The 24,402-nt window shown below is 24.6% G+C and overlaps 6 protein-coding genes across 12 annotated transcripts in view; 1 reads left to right on the top strand and 5 right to left on the bottom strand.

Annotated features, from left to right (window-relative positions):
* Nucleotides 1-24,402, top strand: part of LOC105254940 (non-structural maintenance of chromosomes element 3 homolog) — a 256,144-nt gene that overhangs the window by 199,759 nt on the left and 31,983 nt on the right. The window lies entirely within an intron of this gene.
* Nucleotides 172-4,460, bottom strand: LOC109610554. Its single transcript, XM_025414399.1, has 9 exons — nucleotides 4,265-4,460; nucleotides 3,872-3,991; nucleotides 3,514-3,631; nucleotides 2,762-2,912; nucleotides 2,526-2,642; nucleotides 2,345-2,435; nucleotides 536-681; nucleotides 289-421; nucleotides 172-222 (listed from the first exon to the last, which is right to left on the bottom strand). The coding sequence occupies exons 1-9, from the start codon at nucleotides 4,406-4,408 to the stop codon at nucleotides 172-174; spliced, it is 1,071 nt and encodes a 356-aa protein (XP_025270184.1). The 5' UTR covers nucleotides 4,409-4,460.
* On the bottom strand, nucleotides 7,564-20,517 carry LOC112639654. Of its 5 annotated transcripts, XR_003123610.1 has the most exons (10): nucleotides 20,225-20,517; nucleotides 19,572-19,689; nucleotides 18,758-19,016; nucleotides 18,446-18,562; nucleotides 18,263-18,353; nucleotides 17,393-17,538; nucleotides 17,134-17,266; nucleotides 17,012-17,066; nucleotides 16,118-16,711; nucleotides 15,625-15,830 (listed from the first exon to the last, which is right to left on the bottom strand). XR_003123610.1 is itself a non-coding variant. In XM_025414402.1 (9 exons), the coding sequence occupies exons 1-8, from the start codon at nucleotides 20,366-20,368 to the stop codon at nucleotides 7,861-7,863; spliced, it is 1,059 nt and encodes a 352-aa protein (XP_025270187.1). In that variant the 5' UTR covers nucleotides 20,369-20,517; the 3' UTR covers nucleotides 7,564-7,736; nucleotide 7,860. The 5 variants fall into 5 exon arrangements, 4 of the variants coding, with proteins under 4 accessions (XP_025270187.1, XP_025270185.1, XP_025270188.1 ...); XM_025414402.1 differs by lacking the exons at nucleotides 15,625-15,830; nucleotides 16,118-16,711; nucleotides 17,012-17,066; nucleotides 17,134-17,266 and adding exons at nucleotides 7,564-7,736; nucleotides 7,860-7,914; nucleotides 7,982-8,114 and having other exon boundaries at nucleotides 18,758-19,013; XM_025414400.1 differs by lacking the exons at nucleotides 15,625-15,830; nucleotides 16,118-16,711; nucleotides 17,012-17,066; nucleotides 17,134-17,266 and adding exons at nucleotides 7,564-7,736; nucleotides 7,860-7,914; nucleotides 7,982-8,114.
* Nucleotides 8,340-11,530, bottom strand: LOC112639658. Of its 2 annotated transcripts, XM_025414428.1 has the most exons (4): nucleotides 11,238-11,530; nucleotides 10,570-10,687; nucleotides 9,829-10,087; nucleotides 9,032-9,215 (listed from the first exon to the last, which is right to left on the bottom strand). In XM_025414428.1, exons 1-4 carry the CDS (start codon nucleotides 11,379-11,381, stop codon nucleotides 9,068-9,070), a joined length of 669 nt encoding a protein of 222 aa, XP_025270213.1. In that variant the 5' UTR covers nucleotides 11,382-11,530; the 3' UTR covers nucleotides 9,032-9,067. The 2 variants fall into 2 exon arrangements, 1 of the variants encoding a protein (XP_025270213.1); XR_003123611.1 differs by lacking the exons at nucleotides 9,829-10,087; nucleotides 10,570-10,687; nucleotides 11,238-11,530 and adding exons at nucleotides 8,340-8,385; nucleotides 9,282-9,390 and having other exon boundaries at nucleotides 9,125-9,215.
* LOC105248387 lies at nucleotides 13,236-15,094 on the bottom strand. The gene is made up of 5 exons (XM_020026612.2): nucleotides 14,408-15,094; nucleotides 14,154-14,265; nucleotides 13,997-14,087; nucleotides 13,526-13,671; nucleotides 13,236-13,393 (listed from the first exon to the last, which is right to left on the bottom strand). Exons 1-5 carry the CDS (start codon nucleotides 14,481-14,483, stop codon nucleotides 13,255-13,257), a joined length of 564 nt encoding a protein of 187 aa, XP_019882171.2. The 5' UTR covers nucleotides 14,484-15,094; the 3' UTR covers nucleotides 13,236-13,254.
* Nucleotides 22,225-24,083, bottom strand: LOC112639659. The gene is made up of 5 exons (XM_025414430.1): nucleotides 23,397-24,083; nucleotides 23,143-23,254; nucleotides 22,986-23,076; nucleotides 22,515-22,660; nucleotides 22,225-22,382 (listed from the first exon to the last, which is right to left on the bottom strand). The coding sequence occupies exons 1-5, from the start codon at nucleotides 23,470-23,472 to the stop codon at nucleotides 22,244-22,246; spliced, it is 564 nt and encodes a 187-aa protein (XP_025270215.1). The 5' UTR covers nucleotides 23,473-24,083; the 3' UTR covers nucleotides 22,225-22,243.

Here is a 24,402-nt window from a genome sequence, read left to right on the forward strand (position 1 = left end):
TATATCTTTGGAAATCTCTTATGTCTATTCAGGTATCAACTATAGGATTAATAATAAATTATTTTTAATTTTTAAAAGTATATAGTTGTAATATTAAGGCTTAACTAAAGGGTTAACTAAATTTTTGCTAGATTACAATTTATTCATTATTATTTCTCACTTCTTATTTTATTATTGCGTTGAATATATAACAGTAAAATAAGAGACCGATGATTTCACCAACTGTAATATTATTTGTAATATGTTGCCTAGATTGTATTTATATAATAATTTATTTATAATTTTTACCGTAGCAAAATTCTGCAACGATCCGGCAAACAGTCCACCGACATTTATGATATAATCTTTTGTTCCTCTTTGTAGTAGAAATAGTATCATTTTCTGTATACGTAGTGGAGCTACATGCCATTGAACGTCATACCTACGCATGTATAGCATATATTTCTATGGAACAACATTGACATTTGCATTTTAATAAAAACATCCTGTAAGATGCAAACTTTATACAATCTCTCTAAAACACAATGTTGCTTACACAGTAACAAAGATGTCATTATTGTGATCCGTTATATCCTGCCCAATATAATTAGCTAGAAACATGTATATAGTACTGACAGTTACAAATAGAAAGGGAAATATAATCTCCATAATATCATATCTAGATAATACAATCTGAAAAATCTAAAATAGAAGATTATTATTGTAATGAATTTACATCTGAATTTCTTACATTCTCTAAACATTACTCACAATAAGAATGTTTGTATTAATTCGCAAACGATTACAATTGATTTTTATAAAAAAAATTAATATATTTTGCAAAATCAAAGATATCAATAAGGAAAAGATGGACAAAGGAAGGAAAAGAGAAAAAGGAAAAAATATAGTCTTTTTTAATAAAGTAAATAATATATACACATACTGTAAAATATACATATATAAAATAACTAAAAATTTACTTTCTAAAAAAAACACCAACTGTATGTTTTAATTGAAAAACGAATATTATTAAAAAAACTGTTATAATAAAACTATTATAAAATCTACATTTATAAAATATTTTTACGAAATAGCGTTATTTTAATTTGTAATCTGTACAAAATAGAGTTATATTTAAAAAATATTTATTATTGAAAACTAATTGTTGTAATAATAATTTTTTTTTTCTTCAAAGGAATATAAAAAAGGATAAAAAAATTGCGCCAAATAAGAGCAGATACTTATGCTAAATCTATTTTATATTATTCCATAAAAAAATACTACACAATATAGTTCTTGCTATTGTTAATCTCAAACAATTTTACAAATGTATTTTATATATAATTCTTGTTATTTCTTCATGGATTCACTCTCTTATTATATAGAGCATTTTGAAGATTTATATATGATAAATAAATATTATTTGGATGTGATCTATAAAAATTAATGTGAAATGTAATTACTTAATTAAATCTATTTTAAAAAAATGCTATCTCGAAGGAAACGTATAATGTAAAATATATAATATTTTAAATTTTTTATAAATAAATTTTTTTTTTATCTATGACATAAATTATTTTTGATTTAAAAATATTTATTACGTATGTTTAGATTAATATTAAAAAATGTATTTCTAACTTTTTATTATTGTCGGGATTTATCAATGCTCGAGTCAACGTTCCCAAACTTGACACTTAATATAAAATAATTAAATATTGCGTAATATAAAGGTTCGCAAGTATCAAAATGCCGATACATTACTTTCCATTTAAACATGCAATTTCAAACATTACTACTCATCCACTAAACAGGCAAACATGCAATTTCAAACATTACTACTTATCCACTAAACAAGTCGTTAAAATTAATTATATTATTGCAAATATTCCTCGAAAATTATACATCATCTTTTTTACACTTTCAAACTTTTATTTTTCTTTATTTGTCTAATCTTCAAATTAAATCTCAAATCTGTCAAATTTTATCAAATTTTAAATCTAACGCAATGTGTTATTATCTGTATATGTTACGCGATGACCGGAGGGGAGGGAGAAGGGCAATATCTTTTAAAAAAAATTTATATCAAGATTTTGCATCATATAATATTTATAAAACAGGTTAGATAAAGAACAGATTAGAGCGAAAATGGAAACACATTTTTTATATAATTGAGACCTAAATTGTTAACTAAGAATGCATTAGGAATTCAGTTGTTATAAAGAATTTAAAATATTTTCAACACGTATCCAACACGTATACATAAATATTGTACATGGGATGCCTCGCTATTCCGAGATTACTATGTTTCATGATATCAAGTATTGTTTAAATATAAATAATAAATATAAAATAATTTGAAACTTACTCGAAAGAAGTTAAGACTCAAAGTGATTACTGTGTTCAATATTAAACAAAACAACATTATCTCAATGTTGGATTCCAAAAGTCCGCATAAACTATCAAGATCAAAGTATTTTATTAGACATATATATTTTATACTTATATGTATCATAAGATAGAAGATATCATAAGATAGAAATACTAACTTTATAGCTTGCTGATGTATATCTACGGCGCTAATTATTCCTTTCAACATTGAATTTCCTTTTTTCAGTTTAATATTTTCTAATGAATTGACGTGCACTGCATGTTTAATACGATAACTGTAATTAAAATATGTATCCGTATTTCTTTTTTGTCAAATAAACACTGATTTGTTTAAGATAATAATGGACTGTTGTTTAAATCCGAAATTTTATTTATTTCTATGTTTGTCTTTTACCTGCAAATTCTAAACAGACCACAGGTATATTGAAAACATACAAGAAGCATTGTCCCTACTGCTATCATTACAATTGTCCCAATGCACAATGATACGATGATATGTATCAGCATCAAATAGAAATACTTTTCTTGATCGACAAAATATTCCACTGTAATCGGCAAGCGATGTGATTGTGTTATGTTTATCGGATGTATAATATAGAATATACTTGACCAATTTGCAGCGACAATAATTACAAATATGTTAAAACCGCCAAGTACTAAAGAGATTAAAATATATTATTATTGTATTAATTTCTCTCGCAGAGTCTTTTAAATTGATTGAAGTATCATTATGTCTCATATATATATATATATATATATATATATATATATATATATATATAAAACATTTATATAACTAAATTTAATGTACGTATTTCTAAATAAATTAAGTAAATTATAATCAATTTTATTCATATATAATTATATTTATTTTATATATTATATAATTATATTATAATTATTCATATAATTTCATTTTTTTTATTTGACTTTTTTCGTCATATTTGATATTAGTTTGTATATGTTTGTATATGTGACAAATGTTTTAATAAAATTGTCTAATGTATTATACTTATACATAAATATGCAGAGAAATTGTTACAATATAATCTATCGAAGTCAAATTCACTTTCATTGAAACTTTTATAACTTACTTGTCAAATAGAAATATAGATATTTTTAAAAATTTTTTAAATATTCTCTTACTTGTCAGTACAATCGTGAAACGTTTCGCATTGCAACTATATTCTTTCATGATAGCGATTTCGTTCTCATCTTTTAATCCGTTACATATATTTTGAAGTTGTACCAATAAATTTTTCACCTATCATTTCAACAAAGTTGTGTAAATTATTTTTATATGTTTATATATATATATATATATATATATATATATGTATATATATTATTATATTTTATATAAATATATATATATATATATATATATAATTTTAAAAATTATTTTATTTAATTTTACTCGACAAATCATCCTACGCGATCAAACTACTTAACTTGTGAACTATCATTTCTTATAAATTACAAATCTCATAAGCTATCAACTTACAGGTTTCATGTTGAGATAAAATAAGTTATAATTTATCGCGATTAAACTAAAAAAAGATGTGGAAGACAGAATCTTAGCGACAAAGTCTGGCGTACATTTTGATGTTAAGAAAGTTGTAAGCTGCAAGTAACATAATCTATTATAAATTTCCGTTAAGAAGTTACTTTTTTTAAAGCAAAATAACTATAAAATCTGTGTCACACTAAAAGATGTCATTTCATATATTAATATATAAAATAATTGAATTAAAATGAAATACGTAATTATATGTACTATACGTATTATAATTTATCACTTTATTAATCTAAATTAAGATATTCTTAAGTTATGCGCTGGTTCTAAAAGATTAATTTGTGATGTCTTATCATATCAAGATATGAAATAATGACTTACCTGAAACATAATACTTGTCATCAGAAAAGTAGACATAAAAACAAACTGAAGTCGAGTTAAATTCGATTGTTGTAGAGGCCACAAGCCAATAATGAGTAATAGAATTCTATTTAGTTTAAAATTATAAGTCTCGAGACCGATCATTTCTTTGTGATATTTAGAGCTCAAATAACCGCATGAAAATCGCCGCGGAAGTATTCCCTTATTTTTTCTTTTTTCATTAATCGATCAGATATTTTATTATTTTTTTATTCCGATGTAAATTTTAACATAAATTCCATAATTTCATATAACGTAAGCCAAAGCGAATATACGATGCGATAAAAGTAAAATATTTGCAATTTAATATTATTTCTCACAATAATGTCCTAATTATGCAATCGATGTAATAGTGGAGATGTTTGAGCGAATGTTTAAGAAAATAAGAAATAAGAGTAATACTTATAATAGAGGTATAAGAAAATAAGGGAGTGAATATTTATCGAGCAAATTACTTGCGCGAAAGTCGCACATGCGTATTTGGTACTTTCTTTGTATCATAAATTTACACCTTTCACTCATTGTCAGTTGTCCGCTCTCGTGATGTACACTTGTACATTTTCTTTAAGTAAATGTCGTTTACTATGGAAAACATCGTGCTTTTTTAGTAAAGTTCATATTATTTAAAAAAATCGATCAGATCTATATATGATATGTTAAACTCTTAATTACAAATTAGTGTGATAAAAGTTATCTTTTTAAATACTAACATAATACAATAATCAATTTTTACTTTGTATATTTGTATATTTTATAAAAATCTTTATTACTCTCTTATATCATTTTGATCAACGAAATACTTAAACTAAATAATTCATAGACCGTAATAATGAGAATAAATTAGTATAAAAATTACATTTGATATCATTATCTCATTAAACATCGCATAAACGAAAGCTACAAGCTAATACAAACAATCGAAATTATTGAAACAATTTAATATTAATCAAATCTATTGATTATCTTATTGATATATATGTATATAATATATATGTGTGTGTGTGTGTGTGTGTGTGTGTGTGTGTGTGTGTATGTACATATATATATATATATATATATATATATATATATATGTATGTATGTATGTATGTACATAATAAATAATAATTTATATGTCATTTTTAAGAGATTCTGTTATAGCATTGCATATATACATAAAAATTATTAAATTGTATGTATAAGTAATGAGATTCTTACTGAAGACTGTATTATTTTCAAAATCTGGATATTTCTTTCGTATATATGAAACCTATTCATTATAAAATATATCTCTCTCTTCAAATATAAACTATGAGATTAAAACATTTAACTCTTTTAAATATAATAAAAAAAAAGATTTTAATAAAGAAATATTCCAAATTAGAGTTAACTAAATTTTTGTCAAATTAATTTTATTTCTATACTATTTATTTCTGTGTATGTTTTTAATCTGGAAATTCTAAACATATCACAGATACATTAAACATATGTACATGATAACGATGGATTCTGCTGTTATTGTTTCAATTATCTTGATGCATACTGCCACACTAATGCATACTGCCACACTGACGTATAACAAAATCCAATGGAATTTTTTTTTTTTTGATCGATAAAGAATTCCATCTTAAACGGAAGGTAATGTAATTGAGTTACATTTATCAGTAATATAATATGGAAAATATTTAATGAAAGTAAAATGATCGTAAAAGCAAAAACGCTGCAAACGCCCGTTATTAAAAGGATTCTAATATTAAATCGTCGTATTAATTTTTGTTGCTAAATTTTTTAAATTTATTTAGGGGTGTTGTAAAATTTTTTAAATTTAGAAAAATACCTTAAATAATTTTAAAAAAATTTTAATTTACTTAGGCATGTAATTTATATACACATAATATTTATACAGAGTGTTTCCTAATAAGTGGAAAGTATTGCAATGATAGATTCAGGACAAAAATAAGAAAAAAAGTTTATATAACACAAGTCTGATATGATCTTATTTCTGAGAGTTACAACCTTCACCAATAGTTTTATTTTACCAATAAAATTAACATGGTTAAGCTTACCAGAAATGACCATCTCTTACTTGAATACATGCTTCAACACGTCTCATAGATTGCCTGACTTTTTCAAAAATTCCGGGTATTGCTCAAATTTGCTGATAACCTTATTCAACACGTTGACGAAGTATCTCGACATTGTTAATGGGTGCTGTGTAAATCAGCAAATTCTAACAATACCCGGCATTTTTGAAAAAATCAGACAATCTATCTGTCTATCTATTACTTTTCTCTTTCAATGTAAATTTATTATTATTTCATATAAGACAAGCCGACGCAAAGATTCGACGCGGTAAGAGTAAAATATTTACAATTTTTAAGTGTTTCTCGCGATAAAGTTTTTAATTATGCAATCGATAAAATAGCGGAGATATTTCAACGAGGGTGTTTATTATAGGAAAAAATATTGATCGAGCGAAAATTTCCTGCATGATAGTCGCACATATGTATTAGCTACTTTTTTGTACGCAAAATTACACATTTCTATTGTTCGTACTCATGATGTACGTATGATTTTCGAAACGAGGATCACAATATTGAGAAACAAACTTTTCTGGCAAAAATCAAATGCTTATACTGTTTAAAAGAGTCGGTCAGATTTGTTCGTACGGTATTTGTTAAATTTCTAATTATCAATTAGCGTGGAAAAGTTATTTTAAAAACTAAATAATAACATGTTACAATTATCAATTGTTGCTTTATATGTTTATTATTTATTTCAATTTAATTTAAAAAAATTAAAAAAAAAATTTTGTTTTTAATGCTTAAACTTCACAGATGATATCTGATTTGTCTTCATTATACAATATACAAAAAATCGAAATTCTTAAAGATAATGTTAATCGAATCTGTTATTAAATATATATAGCATGTGTAATAGATAAAATTTTTGTACGTGTGTTATTTAAGATTATGTTATAATAAATTTTTACATACGTTTTGCAACATTTCATCTTTATATAAAATACTTAAATTATCGTTAAATCTAAAGATATTAATATTCTTACTCAAAACAGTATTATTTCCAAAATTGTTTTTTTGCATTATTTTAGTGCTTCAATTATAAAACCATTAAAATATTTAAAAAATAGACTCAAAAATTATCAAGGTATACATTATTTATTTAAAAATAACACATGTGTCATAAATAATAAAAATATAATTAAGAATAATTGAAAATGTAAATTGAAATGAATTTGTATTAGTATTTTATATCTCAAATTTATCGAAAAATGAAAAAGATCAATTTTTGATGCATTGAAAATCTGTGTAATTTAAGCGAATGTATCTATATAGTCGATGTAATCTGTGTATTCTATATACTTCTCTCTTTTTTTAATTGTGTGTGAATACATTTCATCTTCAAAGAGATCTTATGTTTCAACAAGTACAAACTATGGAATTAAAATTTAATTTTTTTGAATGTAATATAAGGTTTGTGAAGAATATAATGTCCAATTTTAGTTAACTAGATTTTTGCAAGATTATAATTTATTTGTTATTATTTTTTCTCATACCTTATTCTTGCGTTGAATATATCACAGTAAAATAAGAGAATGAAGTTTTCATCAGCTGTAATGTTTATTTTGTAATATATAGCTTTGAGAATATATTTTGATAATATATTTATTATCTTTACCATGGTAAAACATTCTAACGATCCGACAAATAATCCACAGACACTTAAAGTAAAATCTTTGGTTCCTCTTTGCAGTAGAAACAGTATTACTTTCTGTATATGTAACGGTGTTACATGCCACTGGACGTCATACCTATTCAATCATGTACAGATAATATATGTATATATTTCTACACAAAAACACGCTAACATATTTATATTTTGTAAAATAATCTTAAAGATACGAAATATCATCAATATGTCAAAAATAATGTTTCTTACACAGTAGCAAAAACGTCATTGTTGTGATCCGTTACATTCTGTGTAACATAATTGCTGATAAACATGTATAAGATATTGATAATTATAAATGTACAAGGAATTAACAACTCTTTTATATCATATCCGAATGAAACATGAGAAACCTACAATAAAAGATCGTTAACAAATTTACGTTATCATTTCTCGTGTTCTCTAAAAAAATATTACAATAAAACTGCTTATTTATCGGTGAATGGATATGAATTGATTTATATGAACATCGTATATTTTGCAAAATCAAAAATATTAACTAGAAAGTGGGAGAAAAAAAAGAAAAAAATCTTAATATAAAGTATACATATGTTGCATGTAATTATTAATTGCCAATTAAATATTTTTTCTTAAAAAGAAATATGTGTTTTCTTTACATCGATTGATTTCTCCCATTATTTTGTGCATAAAAATATTAATATAAGATAAGATTATCGAAAAATAAATATTTTACGAGATATTTTATAATTTATGTAAAATTAAGAAATTATTTCAACTTTTATAACTCAAAAATACTCAATAAAATACTCAATAAAAAATAATTTAATTACAGTGTTTTGAAAATCTCTCAAGCTGAACTATGAGCAAGAATATGCAATAAAAAGTAAGTTCCGTATAAAAAATTTAAGGTAACCTTGATCTTGGCGACCCAGTTCAAAGTCAAACTTATAAGATCAATAAATAGATTTTAAACTAATCGTTCTACAACTTTTGACTAAAATATTTTCCCATAGGACTACCATTTTCAAAAATAATTTGTTGTTTCCAGACTTTTAAACCATCCCGTATATATTATTATCCCGTATATATTATTTGAAAATAGTAGTTATAAAGACATAATATAGAACTTACTTGAAAGAGATTAAGACTCAAAGAAATCACATGGAATACTATTAAGCAGAACATCATTGTCTCAAGTTTAAACATCAAAAGTTTGGATAATCTTTCAAGACCAAAGTATTATTATTAGTCATATTATACATGTATAACACGGAATAAAAATACTAACTTCAAAGCTTGTCGATGTATATTTATGGCACTAATTATTCCTTCTAATATTAAATTCTCTTTTCTCGATTTAATGTTTTCTAGCATATTAATATGCACTGCGCATCTAATATGATAACTGTAATATATATATATATATATATATATATATATATAAATATATAAATAGATACAAATAGATACAAAATAGATATAAAATAGATACAAAATAGATATTAAAGATATTAATGATATTAAAGATATTAAAAGATATTATTATAGTATATATATATATATATATATATATAGTATATATATATATATATATATATATATATATAATTATAGTATATATATATATATATATATATATATATATACTATAATAATATCTTTTAATATCTTTAATATCATTAATATCTTTAATATCTATTTTAATATTTAATACTATTTTTATATCTTTTACCTTTGTAAAAATAAGTATTATATTCAAAATAGGAATAGAATTTAAGAATTTAAGAATTGTTTCAAATTCAAAATTTTGTATTTTTCCTACGTTTGTTTTTTACCTGGAAATTCTAAACATGCCACAGATACATTGAATATACATGATAAGGAAAGATCCTATTCCTATGAATGAAGTAATCCCGAGATATAGTTCCACACCGATGTATAACGCAATCCAAAAGAAATATTTTTCTTGATCGATAAAATATTCCATTTTAATCGGCAGTTGATGTGTTTGAGTTATATTTGGTAATATAATATGCATAATATCCGGCCAAAATATCATAAGTATATAACCAAACATGGTAGAAACGATTGTTACTAAAAGAATTCAAGTAGAATTGTATTAATTTCTGTTGCAAATTTTTTTAAAATTAATTTAGGTGTTATATCACACATATATATATATATATATATATATATATATATATACATATATATATTTTACATATAACATTTATATAATTTAATTTAATATATAAATTTCTAACGAAATTTTATAAGTAGATATTCACATAAGTTATAACTACTGTAACTTTACAATACCTTTCTTCTATTTGATTTCTTGGACATATTATATTTTATATTATTTTTTATATATATCTTGTGATGTATTACATACATGTAAATATGCAAAATACATATAACACATACACTAATTTAAAAAATTATTATTAAAATGTCTATCGATATCAATTTCTTTCCCATTAAAATTTGTATGTGCAATAAAGACAGAGAGAAAGAAAGAAAAAGAGAGAGGAAAATATAAATAAATATAAAAAAATCTAAAAATATTATCTTACTTGTGAATGCAGTTGTGTAACGGCTTGCAATGTAATTATATTTTTTCATAATAGCGATTTCGTTTTTATCTCTTAATCCGTTACATATATACTGAAGTTGTATCAATAAATCCTTCATCTGTCATTTATCACCAACTTTATGTATATTGTTTGTGAGTGTTGGTATATATATGTATATATTATATATTAGAAACTATATTTTTTTATATATGTGAATTATTAGTTTTTTTAAGCTATTAATTTTATAAACTATCAACTTACAGCTTTTATATTAAAATAAAATAAGTTATACTGTATCGCAACAATGCTACATAAACATGCATAAGATAAAATATCAATAATAAGATCTGGAGTACATTTAAATGTAATAAATGTCATAAGCTGTAAGAAATATTTTTATTAAAATTATGCTCTAACAAATTATTCTTTTAAAACGATTGACAAATTATAAATTCTATATCGCACTAGATATCCTTTTGTACATTTGTATATGATTCGCCTAAGATGTGATACGTAATTGTAATTATATACTCTATATATTTTAATACAGCTTATATCATAATTTCATAACATTCCAAATTAAGATATTTTGAATACTGTGCTCATTTATAAAAGATTAAACTTGCGATGATTTATTATATCAAATAAAGTATAAAATAACGTCTTACCAGAAATGTAATACTCCCTGTCATAATAGCGGACATGAAAATAAACTGCAGTCGTGTTAAATTCGATTGTTGTAAAGGCCACAAACCCACAATGAGTAATAGAATTCTGTTTAATTCAATATTCTGTGCCACAAAATCGATCATCTTTTTACGACGTTCAAAGCACAAATAGTTATGAGAAAGTCAGAGGGAATCTTCACTATCCCTTTGAATTTCCATTGAGTGATCAAGTATTTTATTACTTTTCTTTTCCGATGTAAATTTTAGCATAAAATTTCACATAATTTTGTGTAATTTTGTGCAACTATATAACGTAAAAGTAAAATTTATAATGTAACGGTGTTTTTCGCAATAATGTCCCTAATTATACGATCGATATAATAGAGATGTTCCAGCGGGTGTTTACTATAAGAAAATGGGAGAAAATATCTATCGAGGAAATTACTTGCGCGAAAGTTGCACATGCGTATTCGCTACATTTTTTTGTATCACAAATTTATACGTTTCATTCTATTGTCTGCACTCCTGACGTACGCCTGATCTTCGAGACAAGTGTCATTAACTAATAGAAACATTGAATTTAACTGGCAAAGATCAAAAGTGTATATTGTTTAAGGATTGATCGGACGTGCATACATAGTATTTGATAAACTTATAATTATCAATTAGCGGTAAAAATTATTTTAAAAAATAAATAGTGACATGTTACATTGCTGTTGCTTTGTTTGTTTATTACTTTTTTTTATAAAATGCTTACTTTTTTTTATAAAATGCTTCGACTTAAAAATTTGAATGCTAAGAACGGTAAGAATAAATTAGATATTTAAAAATAATATCTCTGATATGTTTTCATTATATAAATACCTCATATACGAAAAATCGAAATTCCTAAAAACAATATTAATCGAATCTGTTATTTAATATACGGAGTATTCATTTTAAAACTTTCTACTCGTTTATTTCACGATAATTTTTTGCGAAAAATGCCGAAAGACGTCAATTTTGTTTTCGAGGTGGAATTTAAATGCAAGGAAATGTTTCATCTCCTTCGTCGGGACATTTATGATTTTTGAACGACATGGCTATCTCAACGAAGAATATGAAAAAATTTCGTTGCATTTAATGTACCTATTTAAATTCCATACCGAAAACAAAATTGACGTCTTGTGACATTTTTCGCAAAAAATAGTCAATCATGAAATAAACGGAAAGTTTTAAAATGAGTACTCTGTATAGCATGCATAAAAGATAAGATTTTTATACGTGTCATTCTCAAGATTCTCTTATAGTATACATTTTTGCAACATCTTTACATAAAATACTCAAATTATCATTATATCTAAAGATAATAACATTCTTATTGAAGACAATATTATTTCCAAAATTTTAATATTTTCACCTCATTTTTTGAGCTTCAATTATAAAACCATTAAAATATAAAAAAGATAAATGATAAAATTGACAAACGTATACATATAAATGTATACATTATTTTTTTAAAAATAATATAGTAATACATATATCGCAAATAATGAAAATAATATAAATATAATATAAATATAATTGAGAATAATGTAAATTTATATCAGTGTCTTATATTTAGAATCGAAAAATGAGAAAAATCAGTTTTTAATGCATCAAAAATCTATGTAATTTATGTGAATCTATGTAGTCTATGTAATCTATGTAATCTATGTATTCTATGTATTTCTCTCTTCTTTTACTTGTGTATGAATACATTTTATCTTCAGAGAGCTTTCATGTTTCTACAAATATAAACTGTGAAATTAAAATTTAACATTTCTAAACGTAATATAAGACTTGTGAAGAATAATATCCAAGTTTAGTTAACTAAATTTTTGCCTGATCATAATTTATTTCTTACTATTTCTGTTCTTACCTTATTATTGCGTTAATATATCACAGTAAAATAAGAGAATGAAGTTTTCACCAGCTGTAATGTTTATTTTGTAATATGTAGCTTTGAATATATATTTTGATAATATATTTATTATCTTTATACCGTGGTGAAACATTCCAACGATCCGACAAATAATCCACCGGCACCTAAAGTAAACTCTTTGGCTCCTTTTTGCAGTAGAAAAAGTATTATTTTCTGTATATGTAACGGTCTTTCATGCCATTCGACATCATACCTATACGATTATGTACAAATAACATATGTATATATTTCTACACAAAAACCACACTACACATCTACATTTAATTTAATAGAATAATTTCAAGGATACGATATTTCATACAATGTATCAAATAATGTTTCTTACACAGTAGCAAAGACGTCATTGTTGTGATCCGTTACATTCTGCGTAGCATAATTACCTATAAACATGTATAATATAGCGATAGATACAGATGCAAAAGGCATTAATAACTCTTGGATATCATATCCGGATGAAACAATCTGAAAAACCTACAATACAAGATCGTGATTAACAAATTTACGTCATCATTTCTCATATTCTCTAAAAAAATATTACTCATATCTCATATTGCCTAAAAAAATATTACAATAAAACTTCTTATTTATTGATAAATAGGTGTGATTGCTTTATATATACATAAAAGTATATTTTGCAAAATCAAAGATATTAGCAAGAAGATGACAGAAAGGAGGAAAAATAAAAAAAGAAAAACTATATAATATAAAGTATATATAGATAAAATATATTATGAAATATGTAAAACATTAATATTGATTGAAAATAGAGGACATAAAAACATAATATAAAACTCACTCGAAAGAGATTAAGACTCAGAGAGAGTACTCCGGACATTATTAAGCAAAACATCATGGTCTCCATTTTGGACTCCAAAAATTTAGATAATCTTTCAAGACCAAAGGATTATTATTAGTCATATTATATAGGTATATCGCGAAATAGAAATACTAACTTCATAGCTTGCCGATGTATATTTACGGCACTAATTATTCCTTCCAATATTGAATTCTCTTTCTTCGATTTAATGTTTTTTAGCATATTGATATGCATTGCGCATCTAATAACTGTAATTATTATATTAATTTTATATCTTTTGCCTTCATAAAAATAATTAAATTTCTTCAAGTTAGGAATAGAATTTATTTAAAATTCGAAAGTTCGTATTTATTTCTATGTACATTTCTTACCTGGAAATTTTAAACATACCATAGGTACATTGAATATATGCGATAAGAATAGATCCTATTGCTATCGTTGAAACCGTTCCGATGAATACCCCCATACTGAGATATAACACAATCCAATAGAAATATTTTTCTTGATCCAAAATAGTCCATCGGAACTGGCAAGCGATGTGATTGAGTTACATTTGTCGGTATTATAATATGCATAATATCCGGTCAAAATATGATAAGCATATAACCAAATATGCCGCAAACGCTCGCTACTAAGTGGATTCAAATAGAATCATATTAATTTCTTTCTTCTTTATAATTTTTTTCGTATTGATTTTTTTCTTCTTTATAATTTTTTTAAATTAATGTAGATGTTATATCACATATATACACACATATATACAGGGTAACCCGTAATAATCATCGAAACTTTCATGTGCAAATAGAGGGTCTTAAACTTATTGTGAATAGAAAAGTCCTTACGTTCTACTCAGTTCTAAAAAGTTCTACCGTTTTGTAATCTTCGCAATAATTAATAAAGAACACAAAACGGAAGAACTTTTTTATTCTATTTAACCCGCTTTATCTGCACACTTTGAATGTCAAAAGTAAGTGGACACTCTGTATATTTTAATTTAATGTATAAATTTCTAACGAAACTTTTATCGGTCGTTCACATAAATTACAACATTGTAACTTTACAGTGGCTTTTTTCTATTTGGTCTTTTGGACATATTATATTTTATATTATTTTTTATATTTTATTTTATTTCATATACTTATTTATACGATTTATATGTGTAACAAATATTTAATGAATTCTTGTGACGTATTACATACATATAAATATGCGAAGTACATATAATACTTATAAATATAGAAATTATCATGTTTATCGACATCAATATCTTTCCAATTATCATGTTTATCGATATCTTTCCAATTAAAATTTTTATGTCCAATAAAGAGAGAGAAATATAGAAAAAAATGTAAAATCTAAAAAAAAATCTAAAAATATTATCTTACTTGTGAATACAGTTGTGTAACGGCTTGCAATGTAATTATATTTTTTCATAATAGCGATTTCGTTTTTATCTTTTAATCCGTTATATACATTCTGTAGTTGCATCATGAAATTCTTCATCTGTCATTTATCACCAACTTTATGTATATTATTTCGTGTGCGTGTTTGTACATACGTATATATTATGTATTAGAAACTATATTTTTTCATATATTTTATTTAAACAGAATTTTTTTATCACACGATCAAGCTATGAACTAGTGAATTATCAGTTCTTATAAGTTATCAATTTTATAAACTATCAACTTACATCTTTTATGTTAAAACGAAATAAGTTATACTGTATCACGAAAGTACTATAGAAACATACGTAAGATAAAATTTCAGTGACGAGGTCCGGAGTACATCTTAATGTAATAAATGCCGTAAGCTGTAAGAAATAATCTTAAAAAGTTGCATTAACAAATTATTCTTTTTAAACGATTTAAAAATTATGAATTCTCTATCGCACTAGGTATCATTTTGTACACTTGTATATCATTAGATTAAGATGTGATACGTAATTATATAATCTATGTATTGTAATGCTTATGTAATAGCTTATATAATAATTTTATTATAACCTAAATTAGGATATTCTTAAGTACTGTGTTAATTGTAAAAGATATATTTGTGATGATTCATCATTTCAAATAAAAATATGAAATATTGTCTTACCAGAAATAGAGTACCCGCTGTTATAATAACGGACATGAAAATAAACTGAAGTCGTGTTAAATTTGATTGTTGTAAAGGCCACAAACCAACACTGAGTAACAGAATTCTGTTTAGTTTAAAATTCTGTGCGGTGAAACTGATCATCTTTTTACGACGTTCGGAGCAGAAATAACTGCGAGAAAGTCAAAGAGAATCTTTACTCATCCTTTTCTTCTTTTATTGATCGAGCGAATATTGTATTACTTCTCTTTTGTGATATAAATTTTAACATATATTTTTGTGAAGGGCAACTAAAGTTCACACAATTTGGTGTAATTTTATGCAACTATATAAAGTGATAAAAGTAGAATATTTATAATATGACAGTATTTTTCGCAGCAACATCTCTAATTATACGATCGATATAATAGCAGGGATGTTCTAATAGGTGTTTACTATAGGAAAAAATATTTATCGGGCGAATATTTGAGCGCAAGTCGCACATGCGTATTTGCTATATTTTTTATACCACAAATTTACACATTCTATTGCTCATACTCATGGCGTACACATCTTTGAGATAAACATCATTCATATTGAAAACATTGAACATATCTGGTAAAAATAAAAAGTGCATACTGTTTAATAAATGGGTCGACCTAGCAAGGTATATGTAAAACTTCTAATTTACAATCGGCAATAGCAATAGACATTTTACAATTATCGACTGTTGATTTATATATATTTATTACTAACTTCAATTTGACAAAAAATACTTAAATATAAAAATTCACAAATAGTAAAGATAACAGTAAAATATAAATTAGACAGTTAAAAATAATATTTGACATGTCTTATTATGTATCGTTTATAAGAAAAATCGAAATTTTTAAAGACAATCTAACATCCTCTTACCTTATTATTGCGTTGAATATATCACAGTAAAATAAGAGAATGAAGTTTTCACCAGCTGTAATGTTTATTTTGTAATATATAGCTTTGAGAATATATTTTGATAATATATTTGTTATCTTTACCATGGTGAAACATTCTAACGATCCGACAAATAATCCACCGGCACCTAAAGTAAAATCTTTGGCTCCTCTTTGCAGTAGAAACAGTATTACTTTCTGTATATGTAACGGTGTTACATGCCACTGGACGTCATATCTATTCAATCATGTACAGATAACATATGTATATATTTCTACAAAAACACGCTAACATATCTATATTTTGTAAAATAATTTTAAAGATACGAGATATCATCAATGTGTCAAAAATAATGTTTCTTACACAGTAGCAAAAATGTCATTGTTGTGATCCGTTACATTCTGTGTAACATAATTGCTGATAAACATGTATAAGATACCGATAGCTATAAATGCAAAAGGAATTAACAACTCTTTGATATCATATCCGTATGAAACAACCCGAGAAACCTACAATACAAGATCGTTAACAAATTTACGTTATCATTTATCATGTTTTCTAAAAAAATATTACAATAAAATTTCTTATTTATCGGTGAATGGATATGAATTGATTTATATATACATAAACATCGTATATTTTGCAAAATCAAAAATATTAACTAGAAAGTGGGAAAAAAAAGAAAAAAATCTTAATATAAAGTATACATATGTTGCATGTAATTAATTGCCAATTAAATATATTTTCTTAAAAACAAATATGTTTTCTTTACATGGATTGATTTCTCTCATTATTTTGTGCATAAAAATATTAAGGTAAGATTATCGAAAATAAATATTTTACGAGATATTTTATAATTTATGTAAAATTAAGAAATTATTTCAACTTTTATAACACAAAAAATACTTAATAAAAAAATAACTTAATAACAGTGTTTTGAAAATCTCTCAAGATGAACTGAGCAAGAATATGCAATAAAAAGTAGATTCCGTATAAAAAATTTAAGTTAACCTTGCCCTGATCTTAGCGACGCAATCTAAAGGCAAACTTATAAGATCAATAAATAGATTTTAGCTAATCGTTCTACAACTTTTGTCTAAAATATTTTCCCATAGGACTACTATTTTCAAAAATAATTTGTTGTTTCCAGACTTTTAAACTATCCCGTATATATTAATATCCCGTATATATAATTTGAAAATAGTAGTTATAAAGACATAATATAAAACTTACTTGAAAGAGATTAAGACTCAAAGAAATCACTCCGAGTACTATTAAGCAGCACATCATTGTCTCAATTTCAGACGTCAAAAGTTTGGATAATCTTTCAAGACCAAAGTATTATTATTAGTCATATTATATATATATATATATATATATATATATATATATATATCACGGAATAAAAATACTAACTTCATAGCTTGCTGATGTATATTTATGGCACTAATTATTCCTTCTAATATTAAAATGTCTTTTCTCGATTTAATGTTTTCTAGCATATTAATATGCACTGCGCATCTAATACGATAACTGTAATATATATACTATAATAATATCTTTTAATATCTTTAATATCTTTAATATCTATTTTAATTTTTTTTACTACTTTCATATCTTTTACCTTTGTAATAATTTCCTTTGTAAAAATAAGTATTATATTCAAGGGAGAAATAGAATTTTGTTTAAAATTCAAAATTATGTATTTTTTCTACATTTGTTTCTTACCGGGAAATTCTAAACATGCCACAGGTACATTGAAGATACATGATAAGGATAGATCCTATTCCTATCATTGAAGTCATCCCGATACATGTTGCTACTACGACATATAACGCAATCCAATAGAAATATTTTTCTTGATCGATAAAATATTCCATTTTAAACGGCAGTTGATGTGATTGAGTTACATTTGGTAATATAATATGCATAATATCCGGCCAAAATATCATAAGAATATAACCAAACAAGCCACAAACGGTTGCTACTAAAAGAATTCAAGTAGAATTGTATTAAGTTCAGTTGCAAATTTTTTTAAAATTAATTTAGGTGTTATATGAGATATATATATATATATATATATATATATATATATATACATATATATATTTATACATATATATATTTATACATATATATATTTTTACATATATATAATTTAACATTTATATAATTTAATTTAATATATAAATTTCTAACGAAATTTTATAAGTAGATATTCACATAAGTTATAACTATTGTAACTTTACAATACCTTTTTTCTATTTGATTTCTTGGACATATTATATTTTATATTATTTTTTATAGATTTGCATATGTGACAAATATTTTAATGAACTCTTGTGATGTATACATACATGTAAATATGCGAAATACATATAACACATACACAAATTTAAGAAATTATTATTATAATGTCTATCGATATCAATTTCTTTCCCAAAAATTAAAATTTGTATGTGCAATAAAGACAGAGAGAAAGAAAGAAAAAGAGAGAGGAAAATATAGATAAATGTAAAAAAATCTAAAAATATTATCATACTTGTAAATGCAGTTGTGTAACAGCTTGCAATATAACCATATTCTTTCATAATAGCAATTTCGTTTTTATCTTTTAATTCGTTACATACATCCTGAAGTTGTATCAATAAATCCTTCATCTGTCATTTATCACCAACTTTATGTATATTGCTTGTGAGTGTTGGTATATTATATATTAGAAACTATATTTCTTCATATGTGAATTATTAGTTTTTATAAGCTATTAATTTTATAAACTATCAACTTACAGCTTTTATGTTAAAATAAAATAAGTTATACTGTATCGCAACAATACTACATAAACATGCATAAGATAAAATTTCAATAATAAGATCTGGAGTACATTTAAATGTAATAAATGTCATAAGCTGTAAGAAATATTTTTATTACAATTATGCTCCAACAAATTATTCTTTTAAAACAATTGACAAATTATAAATTCTATATCGCACTAAGTATCATTTTGTACATTTGTATATGATTCGCCTAAGATGTGATACGTAATTGTAATTATATACTCTATATATTTTAGTACAGCTTATATCATAATTTCATAACATTCCAAATTAAGATATTTTGAATACTGTGCTCATTTATAAAAGATTAACTTGAGATGATTTATTATATCAAATAAAGTATAAAATAACGTCTTACTATAAATATAATATCCGCTGTCATAAAAGCGGACATGAAAATAAACTGCAGTCGTGTTAAATTCGATTGTTGTAAAGGCCACAAACCCACAATGAGTAACAGAATTCTGTTTAATTCAAAATTCTGTGCCACAAAACCGATCATCTTTTTACGACGTTCAAAGCACAAATAGTTATAAGAAAGTCAGAGGGAATCTTCACTATCCCTTTGAATTTCCATTGAGTGATCAAGTATTTTATTACTTTTCTTTTCCGATGTAAATTTTAGCATAAAATTTCACATAATTTTGTGTAATTTTGTGCAACTATATAAAGTAAAAGTAAAATTTATAATGTAACGGTGTTTTTCACAATAATGTCCCTAATTATACGATCGATATAATAGAGATGTTCCAGTGGGTGTTTACCATAAGAAAATAGGAGAAAATATCTATCGAGGAAATTACTTGCGCGAAAGTTGCACATGCGTATTTGCTTCATTTTTTGTATCACAAATTTATACGTTTCATTCTATTGTCTGCACTCCTGACGTACGCCTGATCTTCGAGACAAGTGTCATTAACTAATAGAAACATTGAATTTAACTGGTAAAGATCAAAAGTGTATATTGTTTAAAAGGATTGATCGGACGTGCATACATAGTATTTGTTAAACTTATAATTCTCAATTATCGCGGTAAAAATTATTTTAAAAAATAAATAGCGACATGTTACATTGTTGTTGCTTTGTTTGTTTATTACTTTTTTTTTACAAAATGCTTACTTTTTTTTTTATAAAATGCTTCAACTTAAAAATTTCAACGCTAAAGGTAAGATTAAATTAGATATTTAAAAATAATATCTCTGATATGTTTCCATTATACAAATATCTCATATAGGAAAAATCAAAATTCTTAAAAACAATTTTAATCAAATCTGTTATTTAATATACGGAGTATTCATTTTAAAACTTTCTACTCGTATATTTCACGATAATTTTTTGCGAAAAATGCCGAAAGACGTCAATTTTGTTTTCGAGGTGGAATTTAAATGCAAGGAAATGTTTCATCTCCTTCGTCGGGACATTTATGATTTTTGAACGATATAGCTATCTCGACGAAGAAGATGAAAAAATTTCGTTGCATTTAATGTACCTATTTAAATTCCATACCGAAAACAAAATTGACATCTTGTGACATTTTTCGCAAAAAATAGTCAATCATGAAATAAACGGAAAGTTTTAAAATGAATACTCTGTATAGCATGCATTATAGATAAGATTTTTATACGTGTCATTCTCAAGATTCTCTTATAGTATACATTTTTGCAACATCTTTACATAAAATACTCAAATTATCATTATATCTAAAGATAATAACATTCTTATTGAAGACAATTATTTCCAAAATTTTAATATTTTCACCTCATTTTTTGAGCTTCAATTATAAAACCATTAAAATATAAAAAAAGATAAATGATAAAATTGACAAACGTATACATATAAATGTATACATTATTTTTTTAAAAATAATATAGTAATACATATATCGCAAATAATGAAAATAATATAAATATAATATAAATATAATTAGGAATAATGTAAATTTATATCAGTGTCTTATATTTGGAATCGAAAAATGAGAAAAATCAGTTTTTAATACATCAAAAATCTATGTAATTTATGTGAATCTATGTAGTCTATGTAATCTATGTAATCTATGTATTCTATGTATCTCTCTCTTCTTTTACTTGTGTATGAATACATTTTATCTTCAGAGAGCTTTCATGTTTCTACAAATATAAACTGTGAAATTAAAATTTAACATTTCTAAACGTAATATAAGACTTGTGAAGAATAATATCCAAGTTTAGTTAACTAAATTTTTGCCTGATCATAATTTATTTCTTACTATTTCTGCTCTTACCTTATTATTGCGTTAATATATCACAGTAAAATAAGAGAATGAAGTTTTCACCAGCTGTAATGTTTATTTTGTAATATGTAGCTTTGAATATATATTTTGATAATATATTTATTATCTTTATACCGTGGTGAAACATTCCAACGATCCGACAAATAATCCACCGGCACCTAAAGTAAACTCTTTGGCTCCTTTTTGCAGTAGAAAAAGTATTATTTTCTGTATATGTAACGGTCTTTCATGCCATTCGACATCATACCTATACGATTATGTACAAATAACATATGTATATATTTCTACACAAAAACCACACTACACATCTACATTTAATTTAATAGAATAATTTCAAGGATACGATATTTCATACAATGTATCAAATAATGTTTCTTACACAGTAGCAAAGACGTCATTGTTGTGATCCGTTACATTCTGCGTAGCATAATTACCTATAAACATGTATAATATAGCGATAGATACAGATGCAAAAGGCATTAATAACTCTTGGATATCATATCCGGATGAAACAATCTGAAAAACCTACAATACAAGATCGTGATTAACAAATTTACGTCATCATTTCTCATATTCTCTAAAAAAATATTACTCATATCTCATATTGCCTAAAAAAATATTACAATAAAACTTCTTATTTATTGATAAATAGGTGTGATTGCTTTATATATACATAAAAGTATATTTTGCAAAATCAAAGATATTAGCAAGAAGATGACAGAAAGGAGGAAAAATAAAAAAAGAAAAACTATATAATATAAAGTATATATAGATAAAATATATTATGAAATATGTAAAACATTAATATTGATTGAAAATAGAGGACATAAAAACATAATATAAAACTCACTCGAAAGAGATTAAGACTCAGAGAGAGTACTCCGGACATTATTAAGCAAAACATCATGGTCTCCATTTTGGACTCCAAAAATTTAGATAATCTTTCAAGACCAAAGGATTATTATTAGTCATATTATATAGGTATATCGCGAAATAGAAATACTAACTTCATAGCTTGCCGATGTATATTTACGGCACTAATTATTCCTTCCAATATTGAATTCTCTTTCTTCGATTTAATGTTTTTTAGCATATTGATATGCATTGCGCATCTAATAACTGTAATTATTATATTAATTTTATATCTTTTGCCTTCATAAAAATAATTAAATTTCTTCAAGTTAGGAATAGAATTTATTTAAAATTCGAAAGTTCGTATTTATTTCTATGTACATTTCTTACCTGGAAATTTTAAACATACCATAGGTACATTGAATATATGCGATAAGAATAGATCCTATTGCTATCGTTGAAACCGTTCCGATGAATACCCCCATACTGAGATATAACACAATCCAATAGAAATATTTTTCTTGATCCAAAATAGTCCATCGGAACTGGCAAGCGATGTGATTGAGTTACATTTGTCGGTATTATAATATGCATAATATCCGGTCAAAATATGATAAGCATATAACCAAATATGCCGCAAACGCTCGCTACTAAGTGGATTCAAATAGAATCATATTAATTTCTTTCTTCTTTATAATTTTTTTCGTATTGATTTTTTTCTTCTTTATAATTTTTTTAAATTAATGTAGATGTTATATCACATATATACACACATATATACAGGGTAACCCGTAATAATCATCGAAACTTTCATGTGCAAATAGAGGGTCTTAAACTTATTGTGAATAGAAAAGTCCTTACGTTCTACTCAGTTCTAAAAAGTTCTACCGTTTTGTAATCTTCGCAATAATTAATAAAGAACACAAAACGGAAGAACTTTTTTATTCTATTTAACCCGCTTTATCTGCACACTTTGAATGTCAAAAGTAAGTGGACACTCTGTATATTTTAATTTAATGTATAAATTTCTAACGAAACTTTTATCGGTCGTTCACATAAATTACAACATTGTAACTTTACAGTGGCTTTTTTCTATTTGGTCTTTTGGACATATTATATTTTATATTATTTTTTATATTTTATTTTATTTCATATACTTATTTATACGATTTATATGTGTAACAAATATTTAATGAATTCTTGTGACGTATTACATACATATAAATATGCGAAGTACATATAATACTTATAAATATAGAAATTATCATGTTTATCGACATCAATATCTTTCCAATTATCATGTTTATCGATATCTTTCCAATTAAAATTTTTATGTCCAATAAAGAGAGAGAAATATAGAAAAAAATGTAAAATCTAAAAAAAAATCTAAAAATATTATCTTACTTGTGAATACA

Source organism: Camponotus floridanus, unplaced genomic scaffold (genome assembly GCF_003227725.1).
Source record: "Camponotus floridanus strain SB8 unplaced genomic scaffold, Cflo_v7.5 scaffold8, whole genome shotgun sequence".
NCBI lineage: Eukaryota > Metazoa > Arthropoda > Insecta > Hymenoptera > Formicidae > Camponotus > Camponotus floridanus.

Excerpts from the sequence above, each read along its gene's own strand:
- LOC109610554 (XM_025414399.1), bottom strand. The coding sequence starts at position 4,408 with ATGATCGGTCTCGAGACTTATAATTTTAAACTAAATAGAATTCTATTA. Across the intron at positions 2,436-2,525 it reads ATACATCAGCAAGCTATAAA|TTTATGCGGACTTTTGGAAT; the intron begins GTTAGTATTTCT and ends TGATCTTGATAG. Across the intron at positions 223-288 it reads CGTTGCAGAATTTTGCTACG|TTGGTGAAATCATCGGTCTC; the intron begins GTAAAAATTATA and ends ATAATATTACAG.
- LOC112639658 (XM_025414428.1), bottom strand. The coding sequence starts at position 11,381 with ATGATCGATTTTGTGGCACAGAATATTGAATTAAACAGAATTCTATTA. Across the intron at positions 10,088-10,569 it reads TTACACAACTGCATTCACAA|TAACAATCGTTTCTACCATG; the intron begins GTAAGATAATAT and ends GAATTCTTTTAG. Across the intron at positions 9,216-9,828 it reads GGCATGTTTAGAATTTCCAG|ATTATCCAAACTTTTGATGT; the intron begins GTAAAAAACAAA and ends TGGTCTTGAAAG.
- LOC105248387 (XM_020026612.2), bottom strand. The coding sequence starts at position 14,483 with ATGGGGGTATTCATCGGAACGGTTTCAACGATAGCAATAGGATCTATT. Across the intron at positions 14,088-14,153 it reads ATACATCGGCAAGCTATGAA|ATTATCTAAATTTTTGGAGT; the intron begins GTTAGTATTTCT and ends TGGTCTTGAAAG. Across the intron at positions 13,672-13,996 it reads TGAGTCTTAATCTCTTTCGA|GTTTTTCAGATTGTTTCATC; the intron begins GTGAGTTTTATA and ends CTTGTATTGTAG.
- LOC112639654 (XM_025414400.1), bottom strand. The coding sequence starts at position 20,368 with ATGATCGGTTTTGTGGCACAGAATTTTGAATTAAACAGAATTCTGTTA. Across the intron at positions 18,563-18,757 it reads GGCATGTTTAGAATTTCCCG|TTATCGTATTAGATGCGCAG; the intron begins GTAAGAAACAAA and ends TATATATTACAG. Across the intron at positions 18,354-18,445 it reads ATACATCAGCAAGCTATGAA|ATTATCCAAACTTTTGACGT; the intron begins GTTAGTATTTTT and ends TGGTCTTGAAAG.
- LOC112639659 (XM_025414430.1), bottom strand. The coding sequence starts at position 23,472 with ATGGGGGTATTCATCGGAACGGTTTCAACGATAGCAATAGGATCTATT. Across the intron at positions 22,661-22,985 it reads TGAGTCTTAATCTCTTTCGA|GTTTTTCAGATTGTTTCATC; the intron begins GTGAGTTTTATA and ends CTTGTATTGTAG. Across the intron at positions 22,383-22,514 it reads AATGACGTCTTTGCTACTGT|GTATGATGTCGAATGGCATG; the intron begins GTAAGAAACATT and ends ATAATCGTATAG.